Raw genomic sequence first — 27,425 nt, 5'->3', positions numbered from 1 at the left:
TAATATGAGATTACATGGAGTACATAAATTTTTTTTCTCCCAAAATAGAAAGAAAGAATACATTTAGTAAGAAAAGTCACAGTCCTTTATTCATACATATTATTTCCGGGCTTTCGAGGAGCAAAATAAAATAAATTGACGGGCCACATATGGCCCCCGGGGCCTTGAGTTTGGCACCTGTGTCACAAGGCAATTGGGGAAACATAACATACTTTGCGTCCAAACTCATTCATAGGGTGCGTTTTTGACACTTTTGATCTTATTAGGACCATCTATGTGCATGTTGTATCGCCAGGGGGCTGCAGTAGTGTGGCCGAAGCCAAACGCAGAGATTTAGATCAGATTTCAGCTAAAGCGAGAGAGAGAGAGAGAGAGAGAGAGAGAGAGAGAGAGAGAGAGAGAGAGAGAGAGAGAGAGAGAGAGAGAGAGAGAGAGAGAGAGAGAGAGAGAGAGAGAGAGAGAGAGAGAGAGAGAGAGAGAGAGAGAGAGAGAGAGAGAGAAGGAGAGAGAGAGCTGGCTTCGTCAGTCTTAGTCCGTCTCCCTCCTCCCAAATCCAGAAAAGCTCACAGAGGAGGCGCGGCGAGAGGAATCCGGAGGAATTTCTGCGAGGAATATTTCCTGTCTTTCCCACCAGCAGCTCCCTCCTTGCCTTTTTCATTCCACGCGCGCACACAAAGAAGAAGTGAAAAGTTGGAGGTGAGAGAGAAGAAAGAAAGGAAGAAAGAAAGAAGGATCGATGATGGACGAGCAGCCTCGCTTGATGCACTCTCACGGGGTGGGCATGTCAGGACACCCCGGCCTGGCGCAGCATTTGCCGGATGGCACGGCGGGGACGGACGGCGAGGGACGGAAGCAGGACATCGGAGACATTTTACAGCAAATCATGACCATCACCGACCAAAGCTTGGACGAAGCACAGGCGAGGTGAGGATGCACACACGTGTTTTTTCTTCTTCTAATTCTTCCATTTTTACAACAAAACAATCACAACCATAACACAAGCATGACGGACGCTGCCATTGAAGACCTCGGAGAAAGACAATCACGCCCACGCGAGTGCCCCAACATTTCGCAATTAATCCTTTAATTAATCAAAACTTTTTTTCCCCGCCCCTGAAGATGTTTTTGATATTTTTTTATCCAGTTCCGTTTCACTTTCAAACAATCTGACATGTAGAGCAACTGCCCCTGTGATTAAATACAGTGTCGTGTTTCCTGTGGATGGGAAAACAACCTTAGTAAATATGCATTAAATATGTCAAACATATTGAAAATGAATTTTTTTTTTGCATATCCTCATGATTAGTTAAACAACACTGTTGTCTTGCATTGTCTGTCTAGATTATAATTGGAGGCAATTTAGAGTTATTTTCCATATCAGTGCTCTTGAAGGTGTATAATAGGACATGTTGCACATCATATTACACAAATTTAACAAAATGTGCATGCAAAATGCATTGGAGGTGTTGCATTGTAACTGTACGGTAAACAAAAATGGATGAAATATCAAATTGTTCTTTAATGTTTACCAAATTGAGGATGTTGCACACGCTCATGCATAGTTTACAGTAGTAGTACTACTCCTCAATTTGAACAAAATGCATTGTGGATGTTGTGCAAATGACTAGTGTACCTAGTGTGTTTACCTAAATAGATTAAATATAACTATATTACATCGTTGCTTTTTAATGATTACCAAATTGACAATATTGTGCATTCTACTTATATTTAACAAAATGTACATGCAAAATACATTGGAAGTGATTTAAATGTGAATTTATTTATAAAAAGACCAAATAATGATGGATTGAACATCAAATTGTTCTTCATTTCTTACCTAGTTAAGGAAATTGCACATAATCATGCATAGTTTCCAATAATAGTAGTACTCATTTAGAACAAAATGCATTGTAGGTGTGGTGAAACTGATTAGTGTTGTTACGAACATTGTGTATTTACTTTATGGTAAAAAGATCAAATTGTTTCTTAATATTTACCAAATTGCACATATGCATGCATAGTTTCCTGTAGTGTAATGCCACTCATTTGGAACAAAACGTATCATAGGTGTTGTGCAACTAACTAGAGTTCTTTCGGAAACTATGGATTAAATATAAAGATGTCACATTGCGTATTGACCTTATGGTAAACAGACCAAATAACGATGAACTAAGTATAAAATTATATTTGAATACTTACCTAGTTAAGGAAATTGCACATAATCATGCATAGTTTCCAATAATATTAGTACTTACTCATTTAGAACAAAATGTATTGCAGGTGTTGAACAACTGACTAGTGTTGTTGTGTTACATTGTCTATTTACTTTATGGTAATAAGACCAAATAACGATGAACTAAATATCACATTTTATTTTAATACTTACCTAGATACGGAAGTTGCACTGAATCATACATTGTTTTTCAATAATAGTAGTACTCATTTAGAACAAAATGTATTGCAGGTGTTGTTCAACTGACTAGTGTTGTTGCCTTACATTGTGTATTTACTTTATAGTAATAAGACCAAATAACGATTAATTAAATATCAAATTATATATTATTACTTACCTAGTTAAGGAGATTGCACTAAATCATGCACAGTTTCCAAAAATAGTAGTACTCATTTAGAACTCAATGTATTGCAGGTGTTGTACAACTGACTAGTGTTGTTGTTTTACTTTATGGTAAAAAGACCAAATAACGATGAACTAAATATCAAATTGTATTTGAATACTTACCTTGTTAAGGAAATTGCACTAAATCATGCATAGTTTCCAATAATATTAGGATTCATTTAGAATAAAATGCATTGCAGGTGTTGTACAACTGACTAGTGTTGTTGCGTTACATTGTATATTTACTTTATGGTAAAAAGACCAAATAACGATTAACTAAATATCAAATTATATTTTAATACTTACCTAGTTAAGGAAATTGCACATAATCATACATAGTTTCCAATAATAGTAGTACAAATGTATTGTAGGTGTTGTACAACTGACTAGTGTTGTTGTGTTACATTGTATGTTTACTTTATGGTTAAAAGACCAAATAACGATGAACTAAATATCAAATTATATTTACCTAGTTAAGGAAATAGCACTAAATCATGCATAGTTTCCAATAATAGTAGTAATCATTTAGAACAAAATGCATTGTAGGCGTTGTACAACTGACAAGTGTTGTTGTGTTACATTGTGTATTTACTTTATGGTAAAAAAAAAAACCCCCAAAAAACGATAAATTAAATATCAAATTATATATTATTGCTTACTTAGTCATGCACAGTTCCCAATAATAGTAGTACTCATTTAGAACAAAATGTATTGTAGGTGTTGTACAACTGACTAGTGTTGTTGTGTTAAATTGTGTATGTACTTTATGGTAAAAAAAACAAAAACAAATAACGATAAATTAAATATCAAATTATATTTTAATACTTACTTAGTTAAGGAAGTTGCACATAATCATGCATAGTTTCCAATAATAGTAGTACTCATTTGGAACTAAATGCATTGCAGGTGTTGTACAACTGACTAGTGTTGTTGCATTACATTGTGCATTTACTTTATGGTAATAAGACCAAATAACGATGAACTGAATATCAAATTATATTTGAATACTTATCTAGTTAAGTAAATTGCACTAAATCATGCATAGTTTCCAATAATAGTAGTACTCGTTTAGAACAAATTGTATTGCACAACTGACAAGTGTTGTTGTGTTACATTGTGTTTTTACTTTATGGTAACAAGACCAAATAACAATGAAGTAAATATCAAATTCTATTTTAATACTTACCTAGTTAAGGAAGTTGCACTAAATCATGCATAGTTTCCAATAATAGGAGTAAAAATGTATTGGTGTTGGTGCTGTACAACTGACTAGTGTTGTTGTGTTACATTGTGTATTTACTTTATGGTAAAAATCCTAATAGTTTTTTTAATATTTACCAAACTTGTACATATTTATGCATCGTTTCCTGTAGTAATGCCACTCATTTGGAACAAAATGTATCATAGGTGTTGTGCAACTGTAGTGTTTTTTCGGAAACTATGCATTAAATATAAAGATGTCGCATAGGAGCTGCACATTTTTTCTTTTTTTTATTGAGACAAAGATTATTTATGTATTTAATATTTGTTTGCTTACCATGGTATATTACTTATTCATTATTTATTTGTTCACTGTTCTGTTAGAGAACAAGGGAATTGGATAAAATTGCTATGGAATGAAAAAGGGTAGGGTTAAATAAGCTCTGCTTCTTCCTACTCCTTTTCGGACGTGCTGTAATGAAACAACTTTAATTGTGTGATGCATTACATTGTATTGTATGCATGTTCAAAATAAACTGAAACTGAACTGAACATTTTTTATGCATATTTTCTAGTAATGGTATTATATAGTCCTATTTAACAAGATGTATATGGAAATTGCATGTGCAACTAACTGTGTGGGGATTACATATAAATGGAAGCTAGTTTACACATCTGGTACATTTGAACAAAATGTTTACGTTCACTGTATTCTGAAAAAAGCCCCTCATTTTTTACTTATAGACTTAAATATAAAAATGTTACGTTTATGCTTCTTCGACGTCTTTCTCTTGTCGTAACTGAAGATAAGTGGCTTTTATGTTTTTTTTTTTAAAGTAGTAGTTGCTTGTGACATGCATCTCTTCTCTTCTCTTTTCAGGAAACACGCATTGAACTGCCACAGAATGAAACCTGCACTCTTCAACGTCTTGTGTGAAATAAAGGAGAAAACAGGTCAGTTTGCTTGCTGTCTGTCGATCTGTCCTAATCATAAGTCATGCACACCATGCAACGTTACTGTACATGTCGTGTCTCAGCCCCCCCCCCCCGACAAACATCACACGCCATGCATGTGAGCGGTTGTGCGTCCCCAGCAGAGTGGCTGGCACACAATGCACAGGAGTGTTTTCAGGGCTGGGCTGGGCTTTCTCACCCTCTGTCAGCTCCCTTCGGCCCGAGTTTGATGGTGTTTGCTAAGTGAGCTGTTTTACGTGCAGCGGCTAGTCGGCGAGAGGAGTGGTGTAGAGGGCGGGGATTTTTCTGTTTATGTTTGCAACAAGGGTCAAAGTCATGAAAAGGAATGTGTGAATTATTACTCACTTAGCAGCAAATTAAACCGGAGCGACTCACATGATGAAAGCCTGTGATTAATCTCGGGAGGAATATGGCCGAGCGGCGGCTCGTTTGAGAAATAGCTTTCCGAGGCTGGAAAATAAAACAAAGTCTGCAGTTTGACCTCGTCTTTGAGCTCGCGCCGGCGGAAAAAAAAAAAAAAAGAAGCTGTCAAGAGGTTTTTTAAGAGACCCCCGTCTTTGTGCACGCCTGCTGTTGTTGCGTTTGCCGCCGCGCAGACAGCTGAAAATAAACACTTAATTCAAAATGGACGTTTTATTCCTGTGAGTCAGAATTTGGCGGCGAGAGGAGAAGGGAACCGAAGGACACGTGGGGATTTTCTACAGATTTATAAAGGTTAAAGAGTGCTCTTGCGAGGAGGAATCCATATAGGTTGGGGCCCTCTTTCTAAATTGCAAGGCTGGGAAAAGTGAGACAGTAATGCCTGGCTCTTTGTAAACTGTCTGGCGTCTCCCCGGGTTCAACTGGAGTTCGCTTTCCAAAAAGAAGAACAAAGTGACTTGGACCTTTTCCTGGCTGCTCCCCGTGCCTCCCCTTCCCTTCTCTTGCTCTTCCCTTCCCACCATTCTTGGCAACAAAGAAGAGGTTCCCCTTTTTTCTGCACATTTCAACACCAAGTTTGGAAATGAACCCCCTTCGCCTCTCCGAAGCAAGAAAATCCCATTCGGAGGAGTTGATGGCGACCCTCGTCTTCAAAATCCTTTCACCGCGTGCGACAGAGAAAATGAGTCAAACCTTCAGCATAGCATTTACAGCCAAATGTGCTGAGTGCAGCGTATGCGAGCAGCCTGTAATTTGTCAGCTCTTTTTTTGTGTCTATATCCTTTCTATGCAAGCGTCCGACATGCTTCTTTCCAAATTGTTGTCGAGGGAATTAAAAGCATGCATGACATGCGTCTCCATTGACAGAACTGTCAATCAAAACATGCATTTTCTTCATATCGAAATTTTGTGTTCTGTACCATAACCGTATTTTAGTCAAAAGAGATGGAGGATTTCCAAACTGGGAAAGCAATTTTTTTTTTGTCTCATTTCCCAATTATGATTTACAATCCCATTTACCGGAGAGGGGAGGTTCAGGAAGTTAGGAAGCTACCCAGCCAATGCAAACATGTCCTACTGTATAAGCCCATGGTTAAAACATGAATCCTTATTGTTCTGTCAAATCATGCTTTGTGTTTTTTACCATACATATATTTGAAGCAAAACATTTTCAGATTTCAAGACTTTTTGTGTGATAGCACTATGTACTATACTGTACTTAGTGTAATTGTTTTCCGACATTTCCACAAAGTAGTAATCATTTATTATAAATCTACAAACCCTGTTTCCATATGAGTTGGGAAATTGTGTTAGATGTAAAAATAAACGGAATACGATGATTTGCAAATCATTTTCAACCCATATTCAGTTGAATATGCTACAAAGACAACATATTTGATGTTCAAACCGATATTTTTTTTTTTTTTTTGCAAATAATCATTAACTTTAGAATTTGATGCCAGCAACACGTGACAAATAAGTTGGGAAAGGTGGCAATAAATACTGATAAAGTTGAGGAATGCTCATCAAACACTTATTTGGAACATCCCACAGGTGTGCAGGCTAATTGGGAACAGGTGGGTGCCATGATTGGGTATAAAAACAGCTTCCCAAAAACATGCTCAGTCTTTCACAAGAAAGGATGGGGCGAGGTACACCCCTTTGTCCACAACTGCGTGAGCAAATAGTCAAACAGTTTAAAAACAACGTTTCTCAAAGTGCAATTGCAAGAAATTTAGGGATTTCAACATCTACGGTCCATAATATCATCAAAAGGTTCAGAGAATCTGGAGAAATCACTCCACGTAAGCGGCATGACCGGAAACCAACATTGAATGACTGTGACCTTCGATCCCTCAGACGGCACTGTATCAAAACCGACATCAATCTCTAAAGGATATCACCACATGGGCTCAGGAACACTTCAGAAAACCACTGTCACTAAATACAGTTGGTCGCTACATCTGTAAGTGCAAGTTAAAGCTCTACTATGCAAAGCGAAAGCCATTTATCAACAACATCCAGAAACGCCGCCGGCTTCTCTGGGCCCGAGATCATCTAAGATGGACTCATGCAAAGTGGAAAAGTGTTCTGTGGTCTGACGAGTCCACATTTCAAATCGTTTCTGGAAATATTCGACATTGTGTCATCCGGACCAAAGGGGAAGCGAACCATCCAGACTGTTATCGACGCAAAGTTCAAAAGCCAGCATCTGTGATGGTATGGGGGTGCATTAGTTGCCCAAAGCATGGGTAACTTACACATATGTGAAGGCACCATTAATGCTGAAAGGTACATTCAGGTTTTGGAACAACATATGCTGCCATCTAAGCGCCGTCTTTTTCATTGACGCCCCTGCTTATTTCAGCAAGACAATGCCAAGTCACATTCAGCACGTGTTACAACAGCGTGGCTTTGTAGAAAAAGAGTGCGGGTACTTTCCTGGCCTGCCTGCAGTCCAGAACTGTCCCCCATCGAAAATGTGTGGCGCATTATAAAGTGTAAAATATGACAGCGGAGACCCCGGACTGTTGAACGACTGAAACTCTACATAAAACAAGAATGGGAAAGAATTCCACTTTCAAAGCTTCAACAATTAGTTTCCTCAGTTCCCAATCGTTTGAGTGTTGTTAAAAAAAAGTTGATGTAACACAGTTGTGAACATGCCTTTTCCCAACTACTTTGGCACGTGTTGCAGCCATGAAATTCTAAGTTAATTATTATTTGCAAAAAAAAAATAGTTTACGAAGGTCCTGAGTAGTCTTGGGTTCAATCCCAGGCTCGGGATCTTTCTGTGTGGAGTTTGCATGTTCTCCCCGTGACTGCGTGGGTTCCCTCCGGGTACTCCGGCTTCCTCCCACCTCCAAAGACATGCACCTGGGGATAAGTTGATTGGCAACACTAAATTGGCCCTAGTGTGTGGATGTGAGTGTGAATGTTGTCTGTCTATCTGTGTTGGCCCTGCGATGAGGTGGCGACTTGTCCAGGGTGTACCCCGCCTTCCGCCCGATTGTAGCTGAGATAGGCTCCAGCGACCCCCAAAGGGAATAAGCGGTAGAAAATGGATGGATGGATGGATGAGTTTGAACATCAAATATCTTGTCTTTGTAGTGCTTTCAATTGAATATGGGTTGAAAAGGATTTGCAAATCATTGTATTCCATTTATATTTACATCTAACACAATTTCCCAACTCATATGGAAACGGGGTTTGTAATATTTTCATAATTTACAACTTTCTGAATGTTTTTCAACATTGTGAGAGCCCTGTAGACATGAAATAACACCCTTTAGTCATCTTGACACTGATTGTTTTGGTCTACTCTAGTGGCTCATACTACTGTAGTATTGATATTTTTACTTAATGAAGCCATTTTTATGCTTGAAAAAGCAAAATTTAGGCTAACAAAGTTATGGAAAACAGATAGGACACAGGAGTCAAACTCAAGGCCCGGGGGCCAGATCTAGCCCGCGGCATCATTTTATCTGGCCTGCAAACACCTGGAAATATGTGTCAATAAAGCAGTTAATGTTTTCTCACTAAATGTAATACAGTTTTTTCATTTTGACAGAAAAAATATATGTACGCTTGAAATTGCATACCTTTTAAACTTTAATAGTATCTAATATTGCAACAAATATTAGGGTATGTGTTGATACTTTCCAAACATGTTTTTGTCTAAATAAAAATACTTAACTATACAGCAAACTACCCATCAAATTAATAAAAATGACAATACATTTTACGTTATTCTTTACAACATATTACTGTTGATTGAAAAAAACTACTACTGTTTTTTGCGTAAAAATTCTGGTGACTGAGCTGCCAGTTTTTGACTGTAAAATCTACGGTTGTTGTTTTTAAGGGTGTATTACTGTAAATGGAATATATTTACAGTAATACCAGTTTGCCAGTTTTTACGGTAGAAAAAGTGGCAGCTAAGTTGCCAGAATAATAAAAGACCTTGTACTGTTTTTACATTAACAATATAATGTTGTAAAAAAACAACGTAAATGTAACACAAAAATTCTGGCAACTAAGCTGACAGCTTTTTCCGTAACCCTCCCCCACAACCCCCAAAAAAACAGTGGTACTGTTTTTCCATTTAATGAAAAATAATTTTTTCAGAAAATATAAATAACGACAAATAAAGATAGAATACTAATAACTGCAACATGTATGTGTAAAAAACATTATGATTTGTACAATTTCAGAATGTGCTCGTTCTCTTTTTAAACAAAGAAAATATCATTTTTAAGTTATCGTGCCGTGATTTTACCAGTTCGGCCCACTTAGGAGTACATTTTTCTCCATGTGGCCCCCGATCTAAAATGAGTTTGACACCCTGTCATAGAGGGATGGCACATGGGCAGAGAAAGTACACAATAAGTTTTGATGCAGATCTGGTTTTAGCTGTGGGAGGTCTCCAGTCTGTCCGGGATTGTAGTTCCTTTATTCGTTTAATGATGCAACACAATATAATGTCTGTGTTGCTTTTTAGCCATTCACCTCAGGGATAATTCTCCACAGATCATTTGTTGCCTGCAGTGTTGCACAGTTCCAAATGTGTGTGTGTGTGTGTGTGTGTGTGTGTGTGTGTGTGTGTGTGTGTGTGTGTGTGTGTGTGTGTGTGTGTGTGTGTGTGTGTGTGTGTGTGTGTGTGTGTGTGTGTGCCTCTGTTTAAGTGCAGCATGAGTGTTGACAGCAGCAATATGAGACATTGCAGCAGCGAGGTGTCCACTGGCGAGCAGCTGACATACAAGGCGGGAGCGCATGCCTAAAGCAGGCCTTAACTGATGACCCCGCCCCTCCCCGTCTGCCGTATAGTTGTGCCAGGGTCGGGGCTGGTGTCACGTCGGGAGTATTTAGCAAGCCGCAACAAGCTCTGCGGAGGCGAGAGCCTTGTGTCGCCACTTGAAGTCTTTTTTTTTTTGTAAACACAAACATCATCTTTAACAGTTCCTGAGAGCACTGAGGACTTTGCTTTCCTGTTCTCGCCTCACATCCTGTGCGGCGGCTTGTTTGTGTAGAGCCATTAGAGCAGGGGAAGCTGGCGCGTACAGGTTAAAGGAAGACAAACTCAGCTCCAAGTTTGTGTTTGTGGGTGTCAGATTTCAAGCATACTCTCTCTCTTTGTTTCCTTGTCTTTGACTGTTTCATCGGACCGCTTTTGTGTCAGCAGCCTCGCATTACCCCCATGCAGGCCCGAGCAGGTCAGAAGGGGAGCTCCTGCACGACTAATGTGATCAGGCGGATAATGCATTACGCTGCTTGAACCTATCAAAGCCGGGAGACCTGCTGAATCAGTCCATCTCGCTAACTGCGCCCCCGCGCCGCTAATTAGACACGAACGCGCCTTTCAGTTGATATGGTCACTTTGCCGCTCGGTGCTGGACGAAGCAGTTTTTTAAAATTTGGGTGCAAAGCAAAGTCAAGCGAATGTGCTGAGTTGTAACCTGGGTGTAGTTCCACGATGTCCGTCTCTATTAAAATGCAGCAGAAATTGCCCCGGCGATGTCTTCCAGTAGGCTTGTTGTGTGTTGTTGTGATGACCTAGACACAATAACAGGAGGGAGAAAGGCAAGATTAATGGATAACAGATTAATTGAAACTCAAGACCAGACCTGGGCAAATTAAGGCCCGGGGGCCGCATGCGGCCCGTTAAGCTTTTCAATCTGGCCCGCCGGACATTCCTAAATAATTTTTTTAGCTCTTTAAGATGGCTCAGAAAATCAGTCGAAACTCCTCCCACCCCCACCAAGGACTGTTTTCACTGCTGGACTCTGGAAAGAGGTGCCACAGCCTCCGTAGCAGAACCTCCAGGCTCTGTAACAGCTTCTTCCCTCAGGCCATAAGACTCATAATAATCCCCTCAATTCCCCCCAAAAACAAATTAACTCGCTGGACTATAAAGACAACATAACATACATCCACAAACGTGGATGCATATGCAAAAGTGCAATATATTTATCTGTACACTAAATGTATTTATATCTGCACCTTCTTTTGTAAATGCAAACACTCTGCATCTTATTGCTCTTTTATCCTGCACTACAACGAGCTAATACAACGTTCGTTCTTATCTGTACTGTAAAGTTCAACCCTGAATAACAATAAAGGAAGTCTAAGTCAAAGAAACTGTAGCTGCCATCATGATGTGCAGTGATGTTTTCAAATGACCGTAAGTCTTGAACTATACAAAGTATTTCAATGGTTGGAATCTGCGCTTTTGCATGATATACTAGTTACTATGGTAATCTAAGTCACAGCAGCTCAGACGAGGCACCAAGCAGTGTGGGTGGGGAGCGTTTCCACAGAATGTTTCCAGAGCGGCCAGCCTGAAATGCGGGTGTCAGGGACAGACGTGGAAGGAGATTTCTACAACAAAGTTCTAAAGCTTAGTGATATATCAGATATATCAGATTGTAGGTGGGTTTATTTTGTACCTTTGGCGTTCATATTTCCGTGTGTTTGTTGCATTTTTGTTGCGTTTCGCTTGATTGTAAAATATGTTGATCGAGGGCGTGACGTTCATATGTTGTCAATATTCAGTGTTTTAGCGTTTATAGTTAATATTCTAAATCCCACATTCTTTATTTTCATGTACATTTTGGGTGTCTCATTCAATCCGTTTTTAAGGCGGTCTGTCATAACGTTTTTAGCATTCAATCAGACATTATTGTGAGGTTTTGTATTGTTTGTAGTGTTCCTAAAAATCAGATATACCGGCCCCCAGACACATTTTTTTCTCTAAATTTGGCCCGCCGAGTCAAAATAATTGCCCATGCCTGCTCAAGATGATAGCCGCTGCCCAGCTGTATTTGGGAGAGGGCTGGTAAGTATAGAGAAAACACATTGACAAACTCTAAACTGAATTTGGAAAGACAAATAACAGAAAGGGTATTAACAGGAAATGATTGTCTCCTGCATGTCCTGTTAAAACTTGCATCTCTATTGGTAATTATTTATGACATTTTGTGTTTCAGACACAATTAATTTGTTTCTTTTTTATAGGGCTGTCAAAATTAACGAGTTAACTCTTGTGATTAAGCACAAAAAGATATCACATTAATCATGTATGTACGCAAATTAATCACATTATTGTGACCTCGAATGGTTACCTGTAAGTCGGCACAGGTTTTTATATAGTCAGTGATCAGGTCAATGCGTCAAATACGTCAGTGCGAAGATGAGTGAGGAGACTCAGACTGATGTGCTCTCTGGCAAATTTATCTTCAAATAACACCCTGACTGGACTTTAGATAAAACCGTTTCCAGGTTTTCAGCAAATAAACGACGTAAGTAAAATATGTTTTGAAAAATGTTCCTGTATGACAATAAAATTGCATTTGTCTCTGAATATCGGTTAACTGACAATAATAAAAAAAGTTAATTTAACATTTGTCAAGTGAAGAAATAACCTGTGATTAGTAACAATTATTCAAAATTCAAAAGTGTGATTAATCTGATTTAAAACAATGTGTCATTTGACTAAGGCTGCAGCTAACGATTATTTTTCTATCGATTAATCTATAGATTATTTTTTCGATTAATCGGTTAATCTATAGATTATTTTTTTCGATTAATCTATAGATTATTTTTCCTTTTACCGATTATTTTTTTTATTTAAAATGAAGATGAAAAAATAAATGTTGGCCAGTTTTTTCAAAAGGCATGACTTTTATATACAAAAAGAAAAGTATGGCCACTCAGTCAACATTGACAACAACATGACAAAATATTCTGTAACAATGTAAACATTTAAAACTTTTAACATTTAACAAAATTAAAAGTAGCTTATTTGCTTTTTAATGTGCAAATATAAAAGTAAACATCCAGTGCAAATCTTAATATTCTGCAATAGTATAAGCATTTCTAAAGTAAAAGTATTGCTTATTTTGCTTTAAAATGTGCAAAAATAAAGATAAACATCCAATACAAAAAAGTGCAAAACGAAATATTCTGTAACAGTGTAAACATTTCAACAAAAGTAAAAGTATTGCTTATTTTGCTTAATAACACAACAATGATAGTATGATTAAAGTGAAAGTTAATTGTTGGTTTGTACATAGTATATGTAACTGTTAATGTTGTAAAAGGTATTTGCACAACTAATTAACGTTAGCGTTAAAGAGGAGCGCGTCTTTGTAAACACTGAACAGGCACGCCAAACGCGCCTCTCAGAGCGAAACAGTGTTTTAGTTTATGAATTTACAACGCAGATACAAATGACACATTCATGATTTTGTGTAATGATGACAACGTATACTCACGCGGACGATTGACTAGTTGATGGTGATGGCAAGAACGCTGTCGGTGTTTTCTTTTCAAATGTTCCTTCATAGCCGTTGTGCTGCTATGATTGGCCATTTCCGCTCGACACAGTGTGCATACAACAACTGTCAAGTGTTTTGCTTTTTTCGCTGTGCTTATCCCACACTTGAAGGGATGTACCAATGCTGAATGTGGCTTCTGGATTTCACTCAAAAGACCAGACCGTAGTTACTTTTTCCTTTTATTTTCCTTTAGTTTGCAACAGTTTTTCCAACCAAGAAACAGCTTCTTTTTTCTTCTTTAGTCTTTTTAGCAGTCTTTAGCAGTGTTAATAGACTTTAGTTTCTTTAGCTGTCATTAGCTGTCTCTAGTAGCCTTTAGTAGCCTTTAGCTTCTTTAGTAGGTGAAAAACCTTTAAGGACAAAACACCACAAGATTAACATGCTGTAAAAAATCAATCAATTATCAATCCCATAATTTACAACTATTAATTAGGCTATCAAACTCTTAACCATTAAACAAGTGCAAGAAAATGGACACATCTTTTCCCTTTAAGTTAAAACAGATTTTAAATAAATTGTCTCAACATAAATGCACCAAGATACATATCAATCAATCAATCAATCTTTATTTATATAGCCCTAAATCACAAGTGTCTCAAAGGGCTGCACAAGCCACAACGACATCCTCGGTACAAAGCCCACATACGGGCAAGGAAAAACTCACCCCAGTGGGACGTCGATGTGAATGACTATGAGAAACCTTGGAGAGGACCGCATATGTGGGTAACCCCCCCCCTCTAGGGGAGACCGAAAGCAATGGATGTCGAGTGGGTCTGACATAATATTGTGAGAGTCCAGTCCATAGTGGATCCAACATAATAGTAAGAGTCCAGTCCATAGTGGGGCCAGCAGGACACCATCCCGAGCGGAGACGGGTCAGCAGCGCAGAGATGTTCCCAGCCGATGCAAAGGCGAGCGGTCCACCCCGGGTCCCGACTCTGGACAGCCAGCACTTCATCCATGGCCACCGGACCTGTGCGCCCCCCCCCCCCCCCCCCCCCCCCCTCAAGGAAAAGGGGAGCAGAGGAGAAAAGAAAAGAAACGGCAGATCAACTGGTCTAACAGGGGGGCTATTTAAAGGCTAGAGTATACAAATGAGTTTTAAGATGGGACTTAAATGCTTCTACTGAGGTAGCATCTCTAATTGTTACCGGGAGGGCATTCCATAGTACTGGAGCCCGAATAGAAAACGCTCTGTAGCCCGCAGACTTTTTTTGGGCTCTGGGAATCACTAATAAGCCGGAGTTCTTTGAACGCAGATTTCTTGCCGGGACATATGGTACAATGCAATCGACAAGATAGGACGGAGCTAGACCGTGTAGTATTTTATACGTAAGTAGTAAAACCTTAAAGTCACATCTTAAGTGCACAGGAAGCCAGTGCAGGTGAGCCAGTATAGGCGTAATATGATCAAACTTTCTTGTTCTTGTCAAAAGTCTAGCAGCCGCATTTTGTACCAACTGTAATTTTTTAATGCTAGACATAGGGAGACCCGAAAATAATACGTTACAGTAGTCGAGACGAGACGTAACGAACGCATGAATAATGATCTCAGCGTCGCTAGTGGATATATATATATATATAAAATACATTTAACACCAGAAACACAATAGATTAATGCAACAGAAAACCCAATATGCAAATACATAAATACCTAACCAATTAACCACCTATTTAGATACATATTTAAAATCCATATTCAATATAAATATATTATTAATTTAGCAGTGAAACACTCAATTTTAAACGTTGTCTACTGGTAGAAAAATGCCCCTTTTTCTACGCCCTCACCAACACAGTTAAATCCAACACTTTAAATTGAGCGACTTCACCCTCCTGATGAAGCAAACTGCTCCAACATTTATCAAACTAAGCAAAGAATATCAACACTAAACAACAGTTACATAACACACTGTGTGTATTTAGCCTCCAGACTAAGCACGCTACATGCGTGCTTAGTCTCACCAGCGCAAGAGGTGCGCCACACCCACGAAGAGAAATATTAAATCTTACATACTTTTGGCACAACTCTGGGTTATCTGTAATGAACTAAACCTTTTTCCACTCTGCGCTGGCGTCTTTTGTCCTCCTTGATTTGACACAGCGGTCTAATTACCGGGCTCGCGCACCAGCAGATGAGACAGGAGCGCGCCGCGTTATACCTGCGCGCAAACGTAAACTGATCGGCTCTGATTTTATAAGCCGACTGGCCGAAATAATGCCGAATTATATACATTTCCTGGGGTTGCCTAGGTGAATAGGGATGCGGATGTGCTCTAAGATAAAATATAATTTTATTAAGTGGGGTTTGGCTGGTTGCTAAACAGCCACGGTTGCGAGCTCGCGCTTCAGCTGACGAGACAGCTGTTCACCGCTACAACATTATTAGGCCGTTTATTGAAATACTCCCACACTTTTGACGACTTTTGGCGTGCTTTTTTTCCCTCGCTCGCACCGCTCGCATCATCTGCTTTGCGCTCCGCCATGACGGCAGTGTGACGTAAATATGCGACGCGTCGAAGCATAAAAACGACGTCGACGTATTTACGTAACCGATGACGTCGGCTACGTCGACGCGTCGTTTCAGCCTTACATTTGACAGCACTATTTTTTTACTGACATCATTTGATAACTCAACCTGTGCGTCTCCATTTTTAATTAAGCGTAAATTCTGTGTTTTGTTTGCAGTTTGTAGGTTGATTAGTTAGTAAGTAAGAGTAGACAAAAAATAAATTCCACAAAGAATTTGTAGAGGCATGACGAACAGGCGAAGGAAGAAACCACTACATTTTGAGAACAGAGAAATTGATATTGGAACAGTGTAGGTCTGACTTGGTAGGATATGGACAGCAAGTAGTGGGCAGAGAGAGAGAGATCAGAAGGCATAAGAAAAAGTATCTGCATTTGATTGTTTACATTTGATTATTAACAATCCGGGGAGGGTGTTAGTTTAGGGTTGTAGCTGCCTGGAGGTGAACTTTTATTGCGGTTTTGAATGAGGATAGAGATGCACTTTATTTTATACCTGTTGGGAGCGCATTCCACATTGATGTGGCATAGAAAGAGAATGAGTTAAGACCTTTGTTAGATCGGAATCTGGGTTTAACGTGGTTATTGGAGCTCCCCCTGGTGTTGTGGTTATGGCGGTCATTTACGTTAAGGAAGTAGTTTGACATGTACTTCGGTATCAGGGAGGTGTAGCGGGTTTTATAGACTAGGCTCAGTGCAAGTTGTTTTACTCTGTCCTCCACCCTGAGCCAGCCCACTTTGGAGAAGTGGGTAGGAGTGAGGTGGGATATGGGGTGGAGGTCTAGAAGTAATCTGACTAGCTTGTTCTAGGATGTACTGGTCACACTTATCATTACTCCATGTACCAAATAAAATTGCTTCGAGGTCAGTAAGCACAACCGGAATTATGGTGTACATTACGCGCACCGAGTTATAAGGCGCACTGTCGATTTTTGAGAAAATGAAAGGATTTCAAGTGGGCCTTATAGTCCGAAAAATACGGTACTTGGCATTCAATACCACAAATGCAATACATCATCTGCTTTACAACAATACTAGCAAACTCTAAATTGAATAAAATAAGCTATTGTGTTTACTTTAGTTACTTCTTATCTTATCTCGTCAAAGTATCTTATCGGGACTCAAAGGTGGATCAGATCCGAGGTAAAACAATAACATAGCTACTTTCTAGTTCTAGGTTTGGCTTTTCTGGAAACAACTTTCTTCAGGTGTCTTATTGGTTACAATGGTTAAGTGTAATAGCTCCACTTGTTGCTTCGGCATGCACAAAACTTCCTGCCAATGCAGTCCTTTGTACTGATACCCCTGCTTATATTGAAGGAATTGGGAAGAACATTAATTCCCTCTGCAAAACATACAGCAAATGACCCTTTATCGCTAACAGTGATGGAGCTACTAGTTGAGGTGGCGGACCGACCGGTGACTATGGCTCCCTCCGCTGCTGTTTTTCAGTATTTAATTGACACAGCTGTCCATGATGAGTTCAGAGGTTAGTGTTGCCTCTCTTTGTTACCCTCCTCTCATCTCCACTGACAGATGGAGGCATTAGTCTCCAATGTGGCGCTGTCCTGAAACTAATGGCTATGTCCTTGGTATCCCCGTGCGAGCTGCGGGACTGTATATCTGTCCCCGGCTTGGAAGTGCAGAAGCAGCAGTTTATCCCCCCACCCCTCGCCGCCCCTCCGTGTTTTAGTTTCCACGGAAATAAGGCCGAACAGGACCCTGTCTGTTCTCTCATAAATAACTTCATATAAATAACTTCAAACGTGGCAGTGAAGTTTTCCTGAGAAAATTCTGCCGGGGCTTTGATTTGCGGGTTTATAGGAAGCGTTCACCAGAAATATGAATCTAAGTGAATAAGAATAAACATGCGACGGTCCCAAGCGGGGACGCGCTGACTGTCAGTTTGCTTTTCAAGTGACTTATATCATACATGGATTCCCGTTTAGCCTTTCCTGCTTATGCTATTTATGCTTTACCATGCCTGTCTTTTTCGCTCTCCCCTCTGACGTGTACCCACTTGCAATTAGGCCGGCTAATATATTATGCAAATGTTGACTGGCTTAATTGAGACATGTTAATCATGTTTTAAGAGGCTAATTACAGCCGTGTATATGTGAGGTGGGAGTAGTAATTATCCCTGATAGCAGATCTGGCTGAGGAATGGTCATCTTCTGGCTGTCAACGTATGGCAAGGTGTTTGTTTGTCACTCCTTTTTCTTTTTTTCTTCGAGGATGTCATTTTTTCCAGTGCATCACATCTCCATCTATCGTTTCCTGCACTTCTCTCCGTGGTTATCTGATGCAGCAGTCCTGGTTGCCCCGCACGCTGGGGCTGTGTTCTTCTTAAGTCGTCGGACGGAGATCATATTCTGATCCATTACGCTAAGAATGCCTCTCCACTTATCGAATATAAAATTGCTTTAGAGAGGAAATTTGCTGGATGGCGGAGTGGAGTTTCTCTATTTTTATCAGATGCTTGTCTCTGGAGCTGCTTTTAGTGTCTTCCAGACAGCTTTGCTGGCATTACTGTTGTTGTCGTCGTTTTGCATTAGATTGGATTTTCAGGGCTGCTTTGGAATTTGCACATTGCATTGGGCCATCAGACGAGCGTACGCCAATATTGTTGCAGTTGAGTCACTTATCCTTGATGTGATACTGTTGATCTTTGTAGCCCTTTTTTCCCAACTGAAATAGAATACTGTATGTATCAAACAGTGGCGGGCTGTGCGTTTCTCACCTAGGCCTTCAGGGATGTCCTGCTTAGTCTGACTTCACCTCTCAAAATACCGTAATTTATGTCACCACATGGATACGGCTTTAGATACTATACAGAAACCCACTAGCACACTATTGTGCATTGGATCCCCTCAACAGTGTACAAAACGTTCTATTTTTCGGCGCATTTAACATTCAATAAACCCGCTTCAGCAATTAAAACATATCTTATGTGGTACTGTAAAAATTAAAATAATTGTATAAAACAAACGAAACATGAAAAAATTAAGAAATAAAATATTTAAACTCACAATTTGTAGCGCCCATCCGACGCCGTATAAGCCAGTGGTACCGCTCGTAGTCGGTTGATTCGTGGGAAAGTCACAGGCAAACCATTTCACCGCTGGGATAGCTTCCGGTGTTGGCCGACATCGTCTCACAAGATGTAGTTTCTCGAAAATGGCCTTGCAAATATATACCTGCCACCTAATCCACATGTTGCTCTTCTTTTTTGTGAGTACCGGTGAGTTTTCTGTGGCTTACCATGGCTCGTATGGCTCCGGTGCCACTTCCTGTTTTTGCAACTTGTGATTGGATATTCACTTGGGACTCCCAAGTGAGTATCCGATCACAGCGTAAGGCCAGCTAGAAGGCCTTACTGACAACTGATTGGCTATCGCAATTGTCTATCAACCGTATGTGTCCGTTCACTTACAGTGCACAGACGTCGCATAGTTGATTCTGAAGGCCCCAGGCAGATTTCGTACAGCATGGCAACATAAGCCAGCTGAATTCTGATTGGATACAAACTCTAACCTAAAAACAACAGCGCTGGAAGGAGCATAATATGACATGATGAAAATATGAATAATTTTAGATATTTAGGGAAAGTAAATTAAAATCTACTTTTATCTTTAATTATGATCATGATTTCTGGTTATGATAGGTCAGCACAGAAGGCCTTGCTGGCCCTGACGTCACACCACTGGTATCAACCCTATTATTCTCACAGTCTATTAATGTTGTTGTCTAGGGATGTTCCACTCAGGGTTTTATCCTGCTTATTCCAATACCGATCATCCATGAGTAAAATTGGCAGATAACAATGGCGATCACATGTATTAACTTTGTGTAAGACTTTCAGTTTATTCATGGTAAGTGCTACAGGGCTCGAAAGGGCACATGGTTTTGCAATGCAATGTGGGTGCCGGGTAGCCATTTTTTGCTGGAAGATTTTGTTTTCATGGCTGTGCTGTACTCCATCAAAATGGATAGTACAACATTCTAAAAAACCCAGACATAACATAATTACCTGCTGGGGTTGTGTGAATATTTTGTGGTGAGCAGGCTGATATGATAGCAAGATATTGAGTTATTTAATTCATATAATATGATTAGGGATGTCTGATAATGGCTTTTTTGCCGATATCCGATATTCCGATATTGTCCAACTCTTAATTACCGATACCGATATCAACCAATACTGATATATACAGTCGTGGAATTAACACATTATTATGCCTAATTTGGACAACCAGGTATGGTGAAGATAAGGTCCTTTTAAACAATAAAAAAATAAGATAAATAAATTAAAAACATTTTCTTGAATAAAAAAGAAAGTAAAACAATATAAAAACAGTTACATAGAAACTAGTAATTAATGAAAATTAGTCAAATTAACTGTTAAAGCCTAGTACTATTAATGGATCAGCAGCACGCACAATCATGTGTGCTTACGGACTGTATCCCTTGCAGACTGTATTGATATATATTGATGTATAATGTAGGAACCAGAATATTAATAACAGAAAGAAACAACCCTTTTGTGTGAATGAGTGTAAATGGGGGAGGGAGGTTTTTTGGGTTGGTGCACTAATTGTAAGTGTATCTTGTGTTTTTTATGTTGATTTAATAAAAAGTAAAATTAAAAAAACGATACCGATAATAAAAAAAACGATACCGATAATTTCCGATATTACATTTTTAAGCATTTATCGACATCTCTAAATATAATATAATATATCAGTATATATCATATACTGTACATATATTATGTAAATATTACATATGTTATATTTTATATTGCAACTACGGTACGTTTTTAGTCTATGTTATCCCTGCATTGTCCTTTTTATCCTTACACTTTCCATCCTTTGTAACTGAGCTACTGTGTGGAACAATTTCCCTTGTGGATCATTAAAGTTCGTCTAAGTCTAAGTCTAAAACAATAAACAAATCATGTATTACAGCACGACTGTCGATTAATGACAAGAGTACAACTCATGCACAACAAGACGAAATGTTTTTTTTTTTTGATGATGAATAATAATCCTTACTTTAAACTCGAACACAATTATTCAAATGATATATTTGCTTAGAATTGCAATGCATCCTACTAATATATGGTTACATTTTATTTCAAGAATCTAACTGCAGGCACAGGGTGGCTATAACTGCTATCTATGTGTATATAGTGTGGCGAGCAGCCTCATATCTTCCTGACGTTACGAAGGTGACACTTTTGCGACAAATGAATGCAATCAGATATCATAGAAGACTCTGTTTTCACAAGAGTAACTCAACAGACTGGAGTTTAATATAAAGTCTTTCATTTTACATTATTCTGGCTGCAGACAACACATTGCAAATGAGGTGTGACTCCTGTCAAGACACCTCACACGATGCATACACAAGCCAAAATGTGTTGCTTTCTCCTATTTTTACAAAAACTTGCTAAAAGTTAAAGCAAAAACGTTAATTATCTGCGCTATTAGATTAGAACAACATTGCGTTGAAAATCAGTGTATTATTCTGAGAGCTGTTTACAGTGCTTCTATATACAGTAGCAGTGTTCCAATGACAGGAGTGTAACGAGGGATGACTACCTTTCACATTTGAACATGTACAGTACCAATTCCTGGGCACTGTACCGGGTACCCAACATGTGGTAAAACATTTTTATTTGTTTAATAATAACATCCTAATAACTTAACACTGAGCTGATAACTATGCTGCACAGTTGTTATATATTGTTTTCTTACACTTTTGAGTCTCATTTGCAGCATGCATTCATTTCAGTTTGTCTGTGTGTTACTGTAGGCAGGAAGTAGTCTTTGCAGTGAAGTTCAATGTGCCAGTCTTGTTTTTCTTTTAGCCCTACAAAGTGTTAAAACTAAGTATTGTACTGATTACACACCAGATGTTTTATTGTAATTAGGCCTGGGCCGATAAAAAATTTGTCTTGACGGTATTTTGACCTGCAAATTATTGCCGATAAACGATATTATTGCCATTGTTTTTATGAGACCAAATTAACCATTGATGTAAGGATAATGCATAATAATATTGCATGTATATAATTTCAAATGCAATAAACTTCTGTTTCTAGTATATTTTAGGATTGTATTTTCAATGAAAACTTTTAAATCTCAGAGTTAAATAAAACAGTCGAATAAAAACAATAAATTATAAATATACAATTGTGCACTCGAATAAAAATCACAACCCAAATCAATAAAATATGTCAAGGAGGGAGTATACACAACCAAAACAATAAATAAAATGGCTAAATAAAGTATTGACAAGCAAAGTTTCACTTCAATATTGAATATGTAGACAGAGGTTGAGTTGTACATTACTTAACTAACAATCACGTTATGAGCTTTTTTAAACAAAAGTACAGAGTAACAATACGATTTATTAATTTTCATTAATCGTCAGTTAATTGAATTATCGAATATCGGCCTAGGCCTAATTGTAACCTGCATCTTAATTGTTGGGGTTGTAATCACCATGTAAAGTCGCTAATGCTGATCAGTAGCATACATATGGCATATTCAATCTAAATTAGCATCGAGCTAGCACCTTTTGAACGCTTTCTCTCAAGCATATTTGCTTTGTTGGCTTGGGAAATTGCAACATTACCTGGAGACAGTCCACTATGAATACACTTTGTGCTTGGTGACATCACGTGCAGGAAAAGTATCAACAATTGGTACTGGATTTACACAAGTTTGTACTCTGTAGTAAAGACGGAATTCGGTTGGCACATAAAGTAACAAATCTGGTACCCATCCCTGTTTTCACTACAATACTGCACATACACAACAAGCCTAACACTCACATGTCCAACTACAAAACCAGTGAAGTTGGCATGTTGTGTAATTCGTAAATAAAAACAGAATACAATGATTTGCAAATCCTTTTCAACTTATATTCAATTAAATAGACTGCAAAGACAAGATATTTAATGTTCGAACTGAGAAACTTGTTTTTTTTTTGCAAATAATCATTAACTTAGAATTGAATGGCAGCAACAAGTTGCAAAAAAGTTTGCACAGGGGCATTTTTTCCACTGTGTTACATGGCCTTTCCTTCTAACAACACTCAGTAAACATTTGGGAACTGAGGAGACCAATTTTTGAAGCTTTTCAGGTAGAATTATTTCCCATTCTTGCTCGATGTACAGTTTAAGTTGTTCAACAGTCCGGGGTCTCCGTTGTCGTAGTTTACGCTTCATAATGCGCCACACATTTTAAATGGGAGACAGGTCTGGACTACAGGCAGGCCATGCAGTCTAGTACCCGCACACTTTTACTATGAAGCCACACTGTTGTAACACGTGCAGAATGTGGCTTGGCATTGTCTTTCTGAAATAAGCAGGGACGTTGCTTGAATGGCAACATATGTTGCTCCAAAACCTGTATGTACCTTTCAGCATTAATGGTGCCTTTACAGATGTGTAAGTTACCCATGCCTTGGGCACTAATACCCCGCCATACCATCACAGATGCTGGCTTTTGAACTTTGCGCCTATAACAATCCGGATGGTTCTTTTCCTCTTTGGTCCGGAGGACACGACGTCCACAGTTTCCAAAAACTATTTGAAATGTTGATTCGTCAGACCACAGAACACTTTTCCACTTTGCATCAGTTCATCTTAGATGAGCTCAGGCCCAGCGAAGCCTGCTGCGTTTCTGGGTGTTGTTGATAAATGGTTTTCGCTTTGCATAGTAGAGTTTTAACTTGCACTTCCAGATGTAGCGACTAACTGTAGTTACTGACAGTGGTTTTCTGAAGTGTTCCTGAGCCCATGTGGTGATATCCTTTACACACTGATGTCGTTTTTTGATGCAGTACCGCCTGGGGGATCGAAGGTCTGTAATATCATCGCTTAACTTTTTGATGATATTGCGGACCGTAGATGGTGAAATCCCAAAATTCCTTGCAATAGCTTGTTGAGAAATGTTGTTCTTAAACTGTTGGACAATTTGCTCACGCATTTGTTGACAAAGTGGTGACCCTCGCCCCATCCTCGTTTGTGAATGACTGAGCATTTCATTGAATCTGCTTTTATACCCAATAATGGCACCCACCTGTTCCCAATTAGCCTGTTCACCTGTGGGATGTTCCAAATAAGTTTAAACTTTCTCAGTCTTTTTTGCCAAGTGTGCAAGCTTTTTTAAAAACATGTTGTCATCAAATTCCAAATGAACTAATATTTGCAAAAAAAGTAAAAAGTTAAATATATTGTCTTTGCAGTCTATTCAATTGAATATAAGTTGAAAAGCATTTGCAAATCATTGTACTCTGTTTTTATTTACGATTTACACAACGTGCCAACTTCACTGGTTTTGGGTTTTGTAATTGCATATGCGGGACGCTGCCATTTCCCCACTCCCATGATGCCTTGGGGCTGCCTCAGCCCTGGTGGATAGTAGTTTACAAAAAGGACATTTGCACTGTAAATACTGACTTATCACAATAGTTTAGAATGTCACTTCATAGCAAAACTAGAGCGTGCATGTGTACCTGATGTTGTGTCCACTGAGCACATACATTTTTGTAAAATTTTCCTTTGACGGAGGCGGTTGGCCTTGCCATTTGTTAACCTTTAATTCGAGGTGTGGGGCCTGATTCCCCTGGCACCCTGCCACGGAGATGTAAGTGGCGGCTTGGCAGCACACTGGGCCTGTGCAAAGCAACAGGCCGCCGCAGCGCCGCTACCACTCGGGCTTTAGGCGAGGAGTCAAACCGAAGATGGCAAGCGCTCTTCTCCTGGCTGGTTTAGTAAAAATGACATAAATTAATACATGCTGCTTAAACAGGACTAAGATTAATGGTCGCCTTCCGCATGGACTCACATCCCCTGTCAGTCGCCGCTTGCCGCCCAGATGGAATCAACACCAATCAATGAGGCTGCGCCACTCTGCCTCCATATCCACCTCTCTCTCTCTCTCTCACACACACACACACACACACACACACACACACACACACACACACACACACACACACACACACACACACATCTAAACACAGTGTATATACATTGCACATGAAGACAAATATACTACGTGTCTCCCCCGTCTCCATATTCCATATTACTTCCCATATAAGCGCTCAGGTGCCGCCAAGTGAGATGGAGGGGGGTGCCGCGTAGAAAAGCAGCGGGGGCTGATGGCTCCGTCGTGATTGGATGTTTCAATTACTCCTAGTAATGCCACAGTGTAGTGAGTCACGCAGTGCAGATAGCGCCATTTATTTTAATCAGGGGAAGGGAGAGATGGGTGTGGATGTGTCTCCATCGTTTCAGAGTACTTGCACATTTAGATGCAGGGGGAGTGTGCTCTTTCTCTCTCTTGCGCGCGCGCGCACACACATTTACACACACACTCAGGTGGATTGAGAGTAGGGAGGTTGCCGTGGGTAACGCATAGCGACAAGCTACTCTCTCTGCGAGCTATTCTAATTTATGTTAATAAACCTTTCCGTTGCCGTGAGAGACAAAGGAGGCCGCAGATGAGCCCGGGTAACCTCGGCGCCGTCGCACAAAGAAAGAGCGAGGGAAAAAAAGGAGGAAAGAGATGAACTGTAGAGAAAGACGTGTTAAATTTAGCCACTTTTTCTTTTGTTTCTGCAAAATCAAAACAGCCTCATGCTGGCAATCTGCAAGATGGCACCTGCTGTTTCCCGCCGAGGTGTGCGTTGGAAGGAAGGCAGGCGCTCTCTCGGGATTGAAACCAGCATTTTTGGATGGCTTCCCACAGGGCAGATGTGACACCGCAGGTAGCGTTTAGCACGGCGGGGAGCAGGGAGGTCAGAGTTTAGGCCAGAAAGGTCATCTCCGGCGGCCACGGAAGGGCTGTAAGGGTGCGTTCATGCTCGCCCTGTTTAGTGCGGTTTGAAGGAAAGGCACTTGTTACGGTTAGTACCAGTAATGGCTAAATGATGCGTCAGTGAGTTTATGGCACACTCACTAGCTGTATTTACACTGCACTGATACTGTGTTTCATAATGGTCATCAAAGTCACTACATCTGATCCACAAATGAAATAAATCGTTGCCGATGTGTTCATGTTGTCAGGGTGAAATAAACCCTGACATTTATTATTTATATATTTTATTATGTTATTTTTATTATATGACTGTAATATTATATTTTATTTATTTACATATTATTGTTATTTAAATCGAAAATGGACCATAAGAAATCGCCTGACCCTCATAAATTCATCATTTACCGAGAGGACTACTTTCTGACTGTTGGACATTGCGGACAAAATACTTTTTAGGAACAACTCAGTACACTTTATTTTATGAATCATATCGTTTTGTATATTATTGCTTTGTATTTCCATAGCTTACTTTTTAGTAAAAATCTGACTTAATATTGTCTATTTACATGGTATCAGTATATGTATTAGAGATGCGCGGATAGGCAATTATTTCATCCGCAACCGCATCAGAAAGTCGTCAACCATCCGCCATCCACCCGATGTAACATTTGATCAGAACCGCACCCACCCGCACCCGCCCGTTGTTATATATCTAATATAGACGATGCAAGGCATTAGTGAGGTTATAAAGCTTTTGCCTGTTAAAGAAAGGAGACTGATCCAATGCAGCACAGACATTCGCGTGCCACGCTGTCACGACCCAGACGCACACCAGTGCGCAATCATATGGGAGCCGCGCTGAGCGCACATTCAAGCGCGTCTCGCTGCCGGCGACGGCCGGGTATGGGCCCGACGCTCCAGCACCATCCATTTTCAGGGCTAGTTGATTCGGCAGGTGGGTTGTTACACACTCCTTAGCGGGTTCCGACTTCCATGGCCACCGTCCTGCTGTCTATATCAACCAGGGTGAGCCCGCGCGGTGGTGACCCTGGACGTGCGTCGGGCCCTTTTCGCGGATCGCCTCAGCTACGGCCCCCGGTGGGGCCCTCTCGGGGGAAGGGGCCTCGGTCCCGGACCCGGCGAGGCGTCCCTTCTCCGCTCCGTAAAAGTGTCCATCTCTTTTTTTTTTTTTCTTCTGTTGTGGCATATGCAGCAGGTGCCTGCTCGTTTTTCGTATGTGGGTAACAACATTTAACTATGTATATATGTTTCCGAATTGGTTTAACTGCCACCCGCCTGAATCTATTTAAAATCTAATTTTTTTTTATTTCAACCGCCCGACCCGACCCGACCCGCGGATAAAATCTAATTTTTTTTAATTTCATCCGCCCGATCCGCGGATAATCCGCGGACTCCGAGGTTGTGCCCGCAAACCGCGCATCTCTAATATGTATATATGTGTATATATTACTCCTATATACTGTATATACTCATATATATATATATATAGTA

At 39.8% G+C, this 27,425-nt stretch overlaps 1 protein-coding gene across 2 annotated transcripts in view; it reads left to right on the top strand.

The window, feature by feature from the left end:
- The first annotated feature begins 499 nt into the window (after positions 1 to 499).
- Positions 500 to 27,425, top strand: part of LOC133618775 (pre-B-cell leukemia transcription factor 1) — a 178,428-nt gene continuing 151,502 nt past the window's right edge. The window contains exons 1-2 of one of the 2 annotated variants that reach the window (XM_061979471.2): positions 500 to 924; positions 4,698 to 4,771. In XM_061979471.2, the coding sequence (XP_061835455.1) occupies positions 737 to 924; positions 4,698 to 4,771 (262 nt within the window). In that variant the 5' untranslated portion in view covers positions 500 to 736. The remainder of the gene's footprint in view (positions 925 to 4,697; positions 4,772 to 27,425) is intronic. The other variant, XM_061979470.2, reaches the window with a different exon arrangement.

Source organism: Nerophis lumbriciformis, linkage group LG19, assembly GCF_033978685.3.
Source record: "Nerophis lumbriciformis linkage group LG19, RoL_Nlum_v2.1, whole genome shotgun sequence".
Lineage (NCBI taxonomy): Eukaryota > Metazoa > Chordata > Actinopteri > Syngnathiformes > Syngnathidae > Nerophis > Nerophis lumbriciformis.
This window is presented reverse-complemented; position numbering and strand designations above follow the sequence as displayed.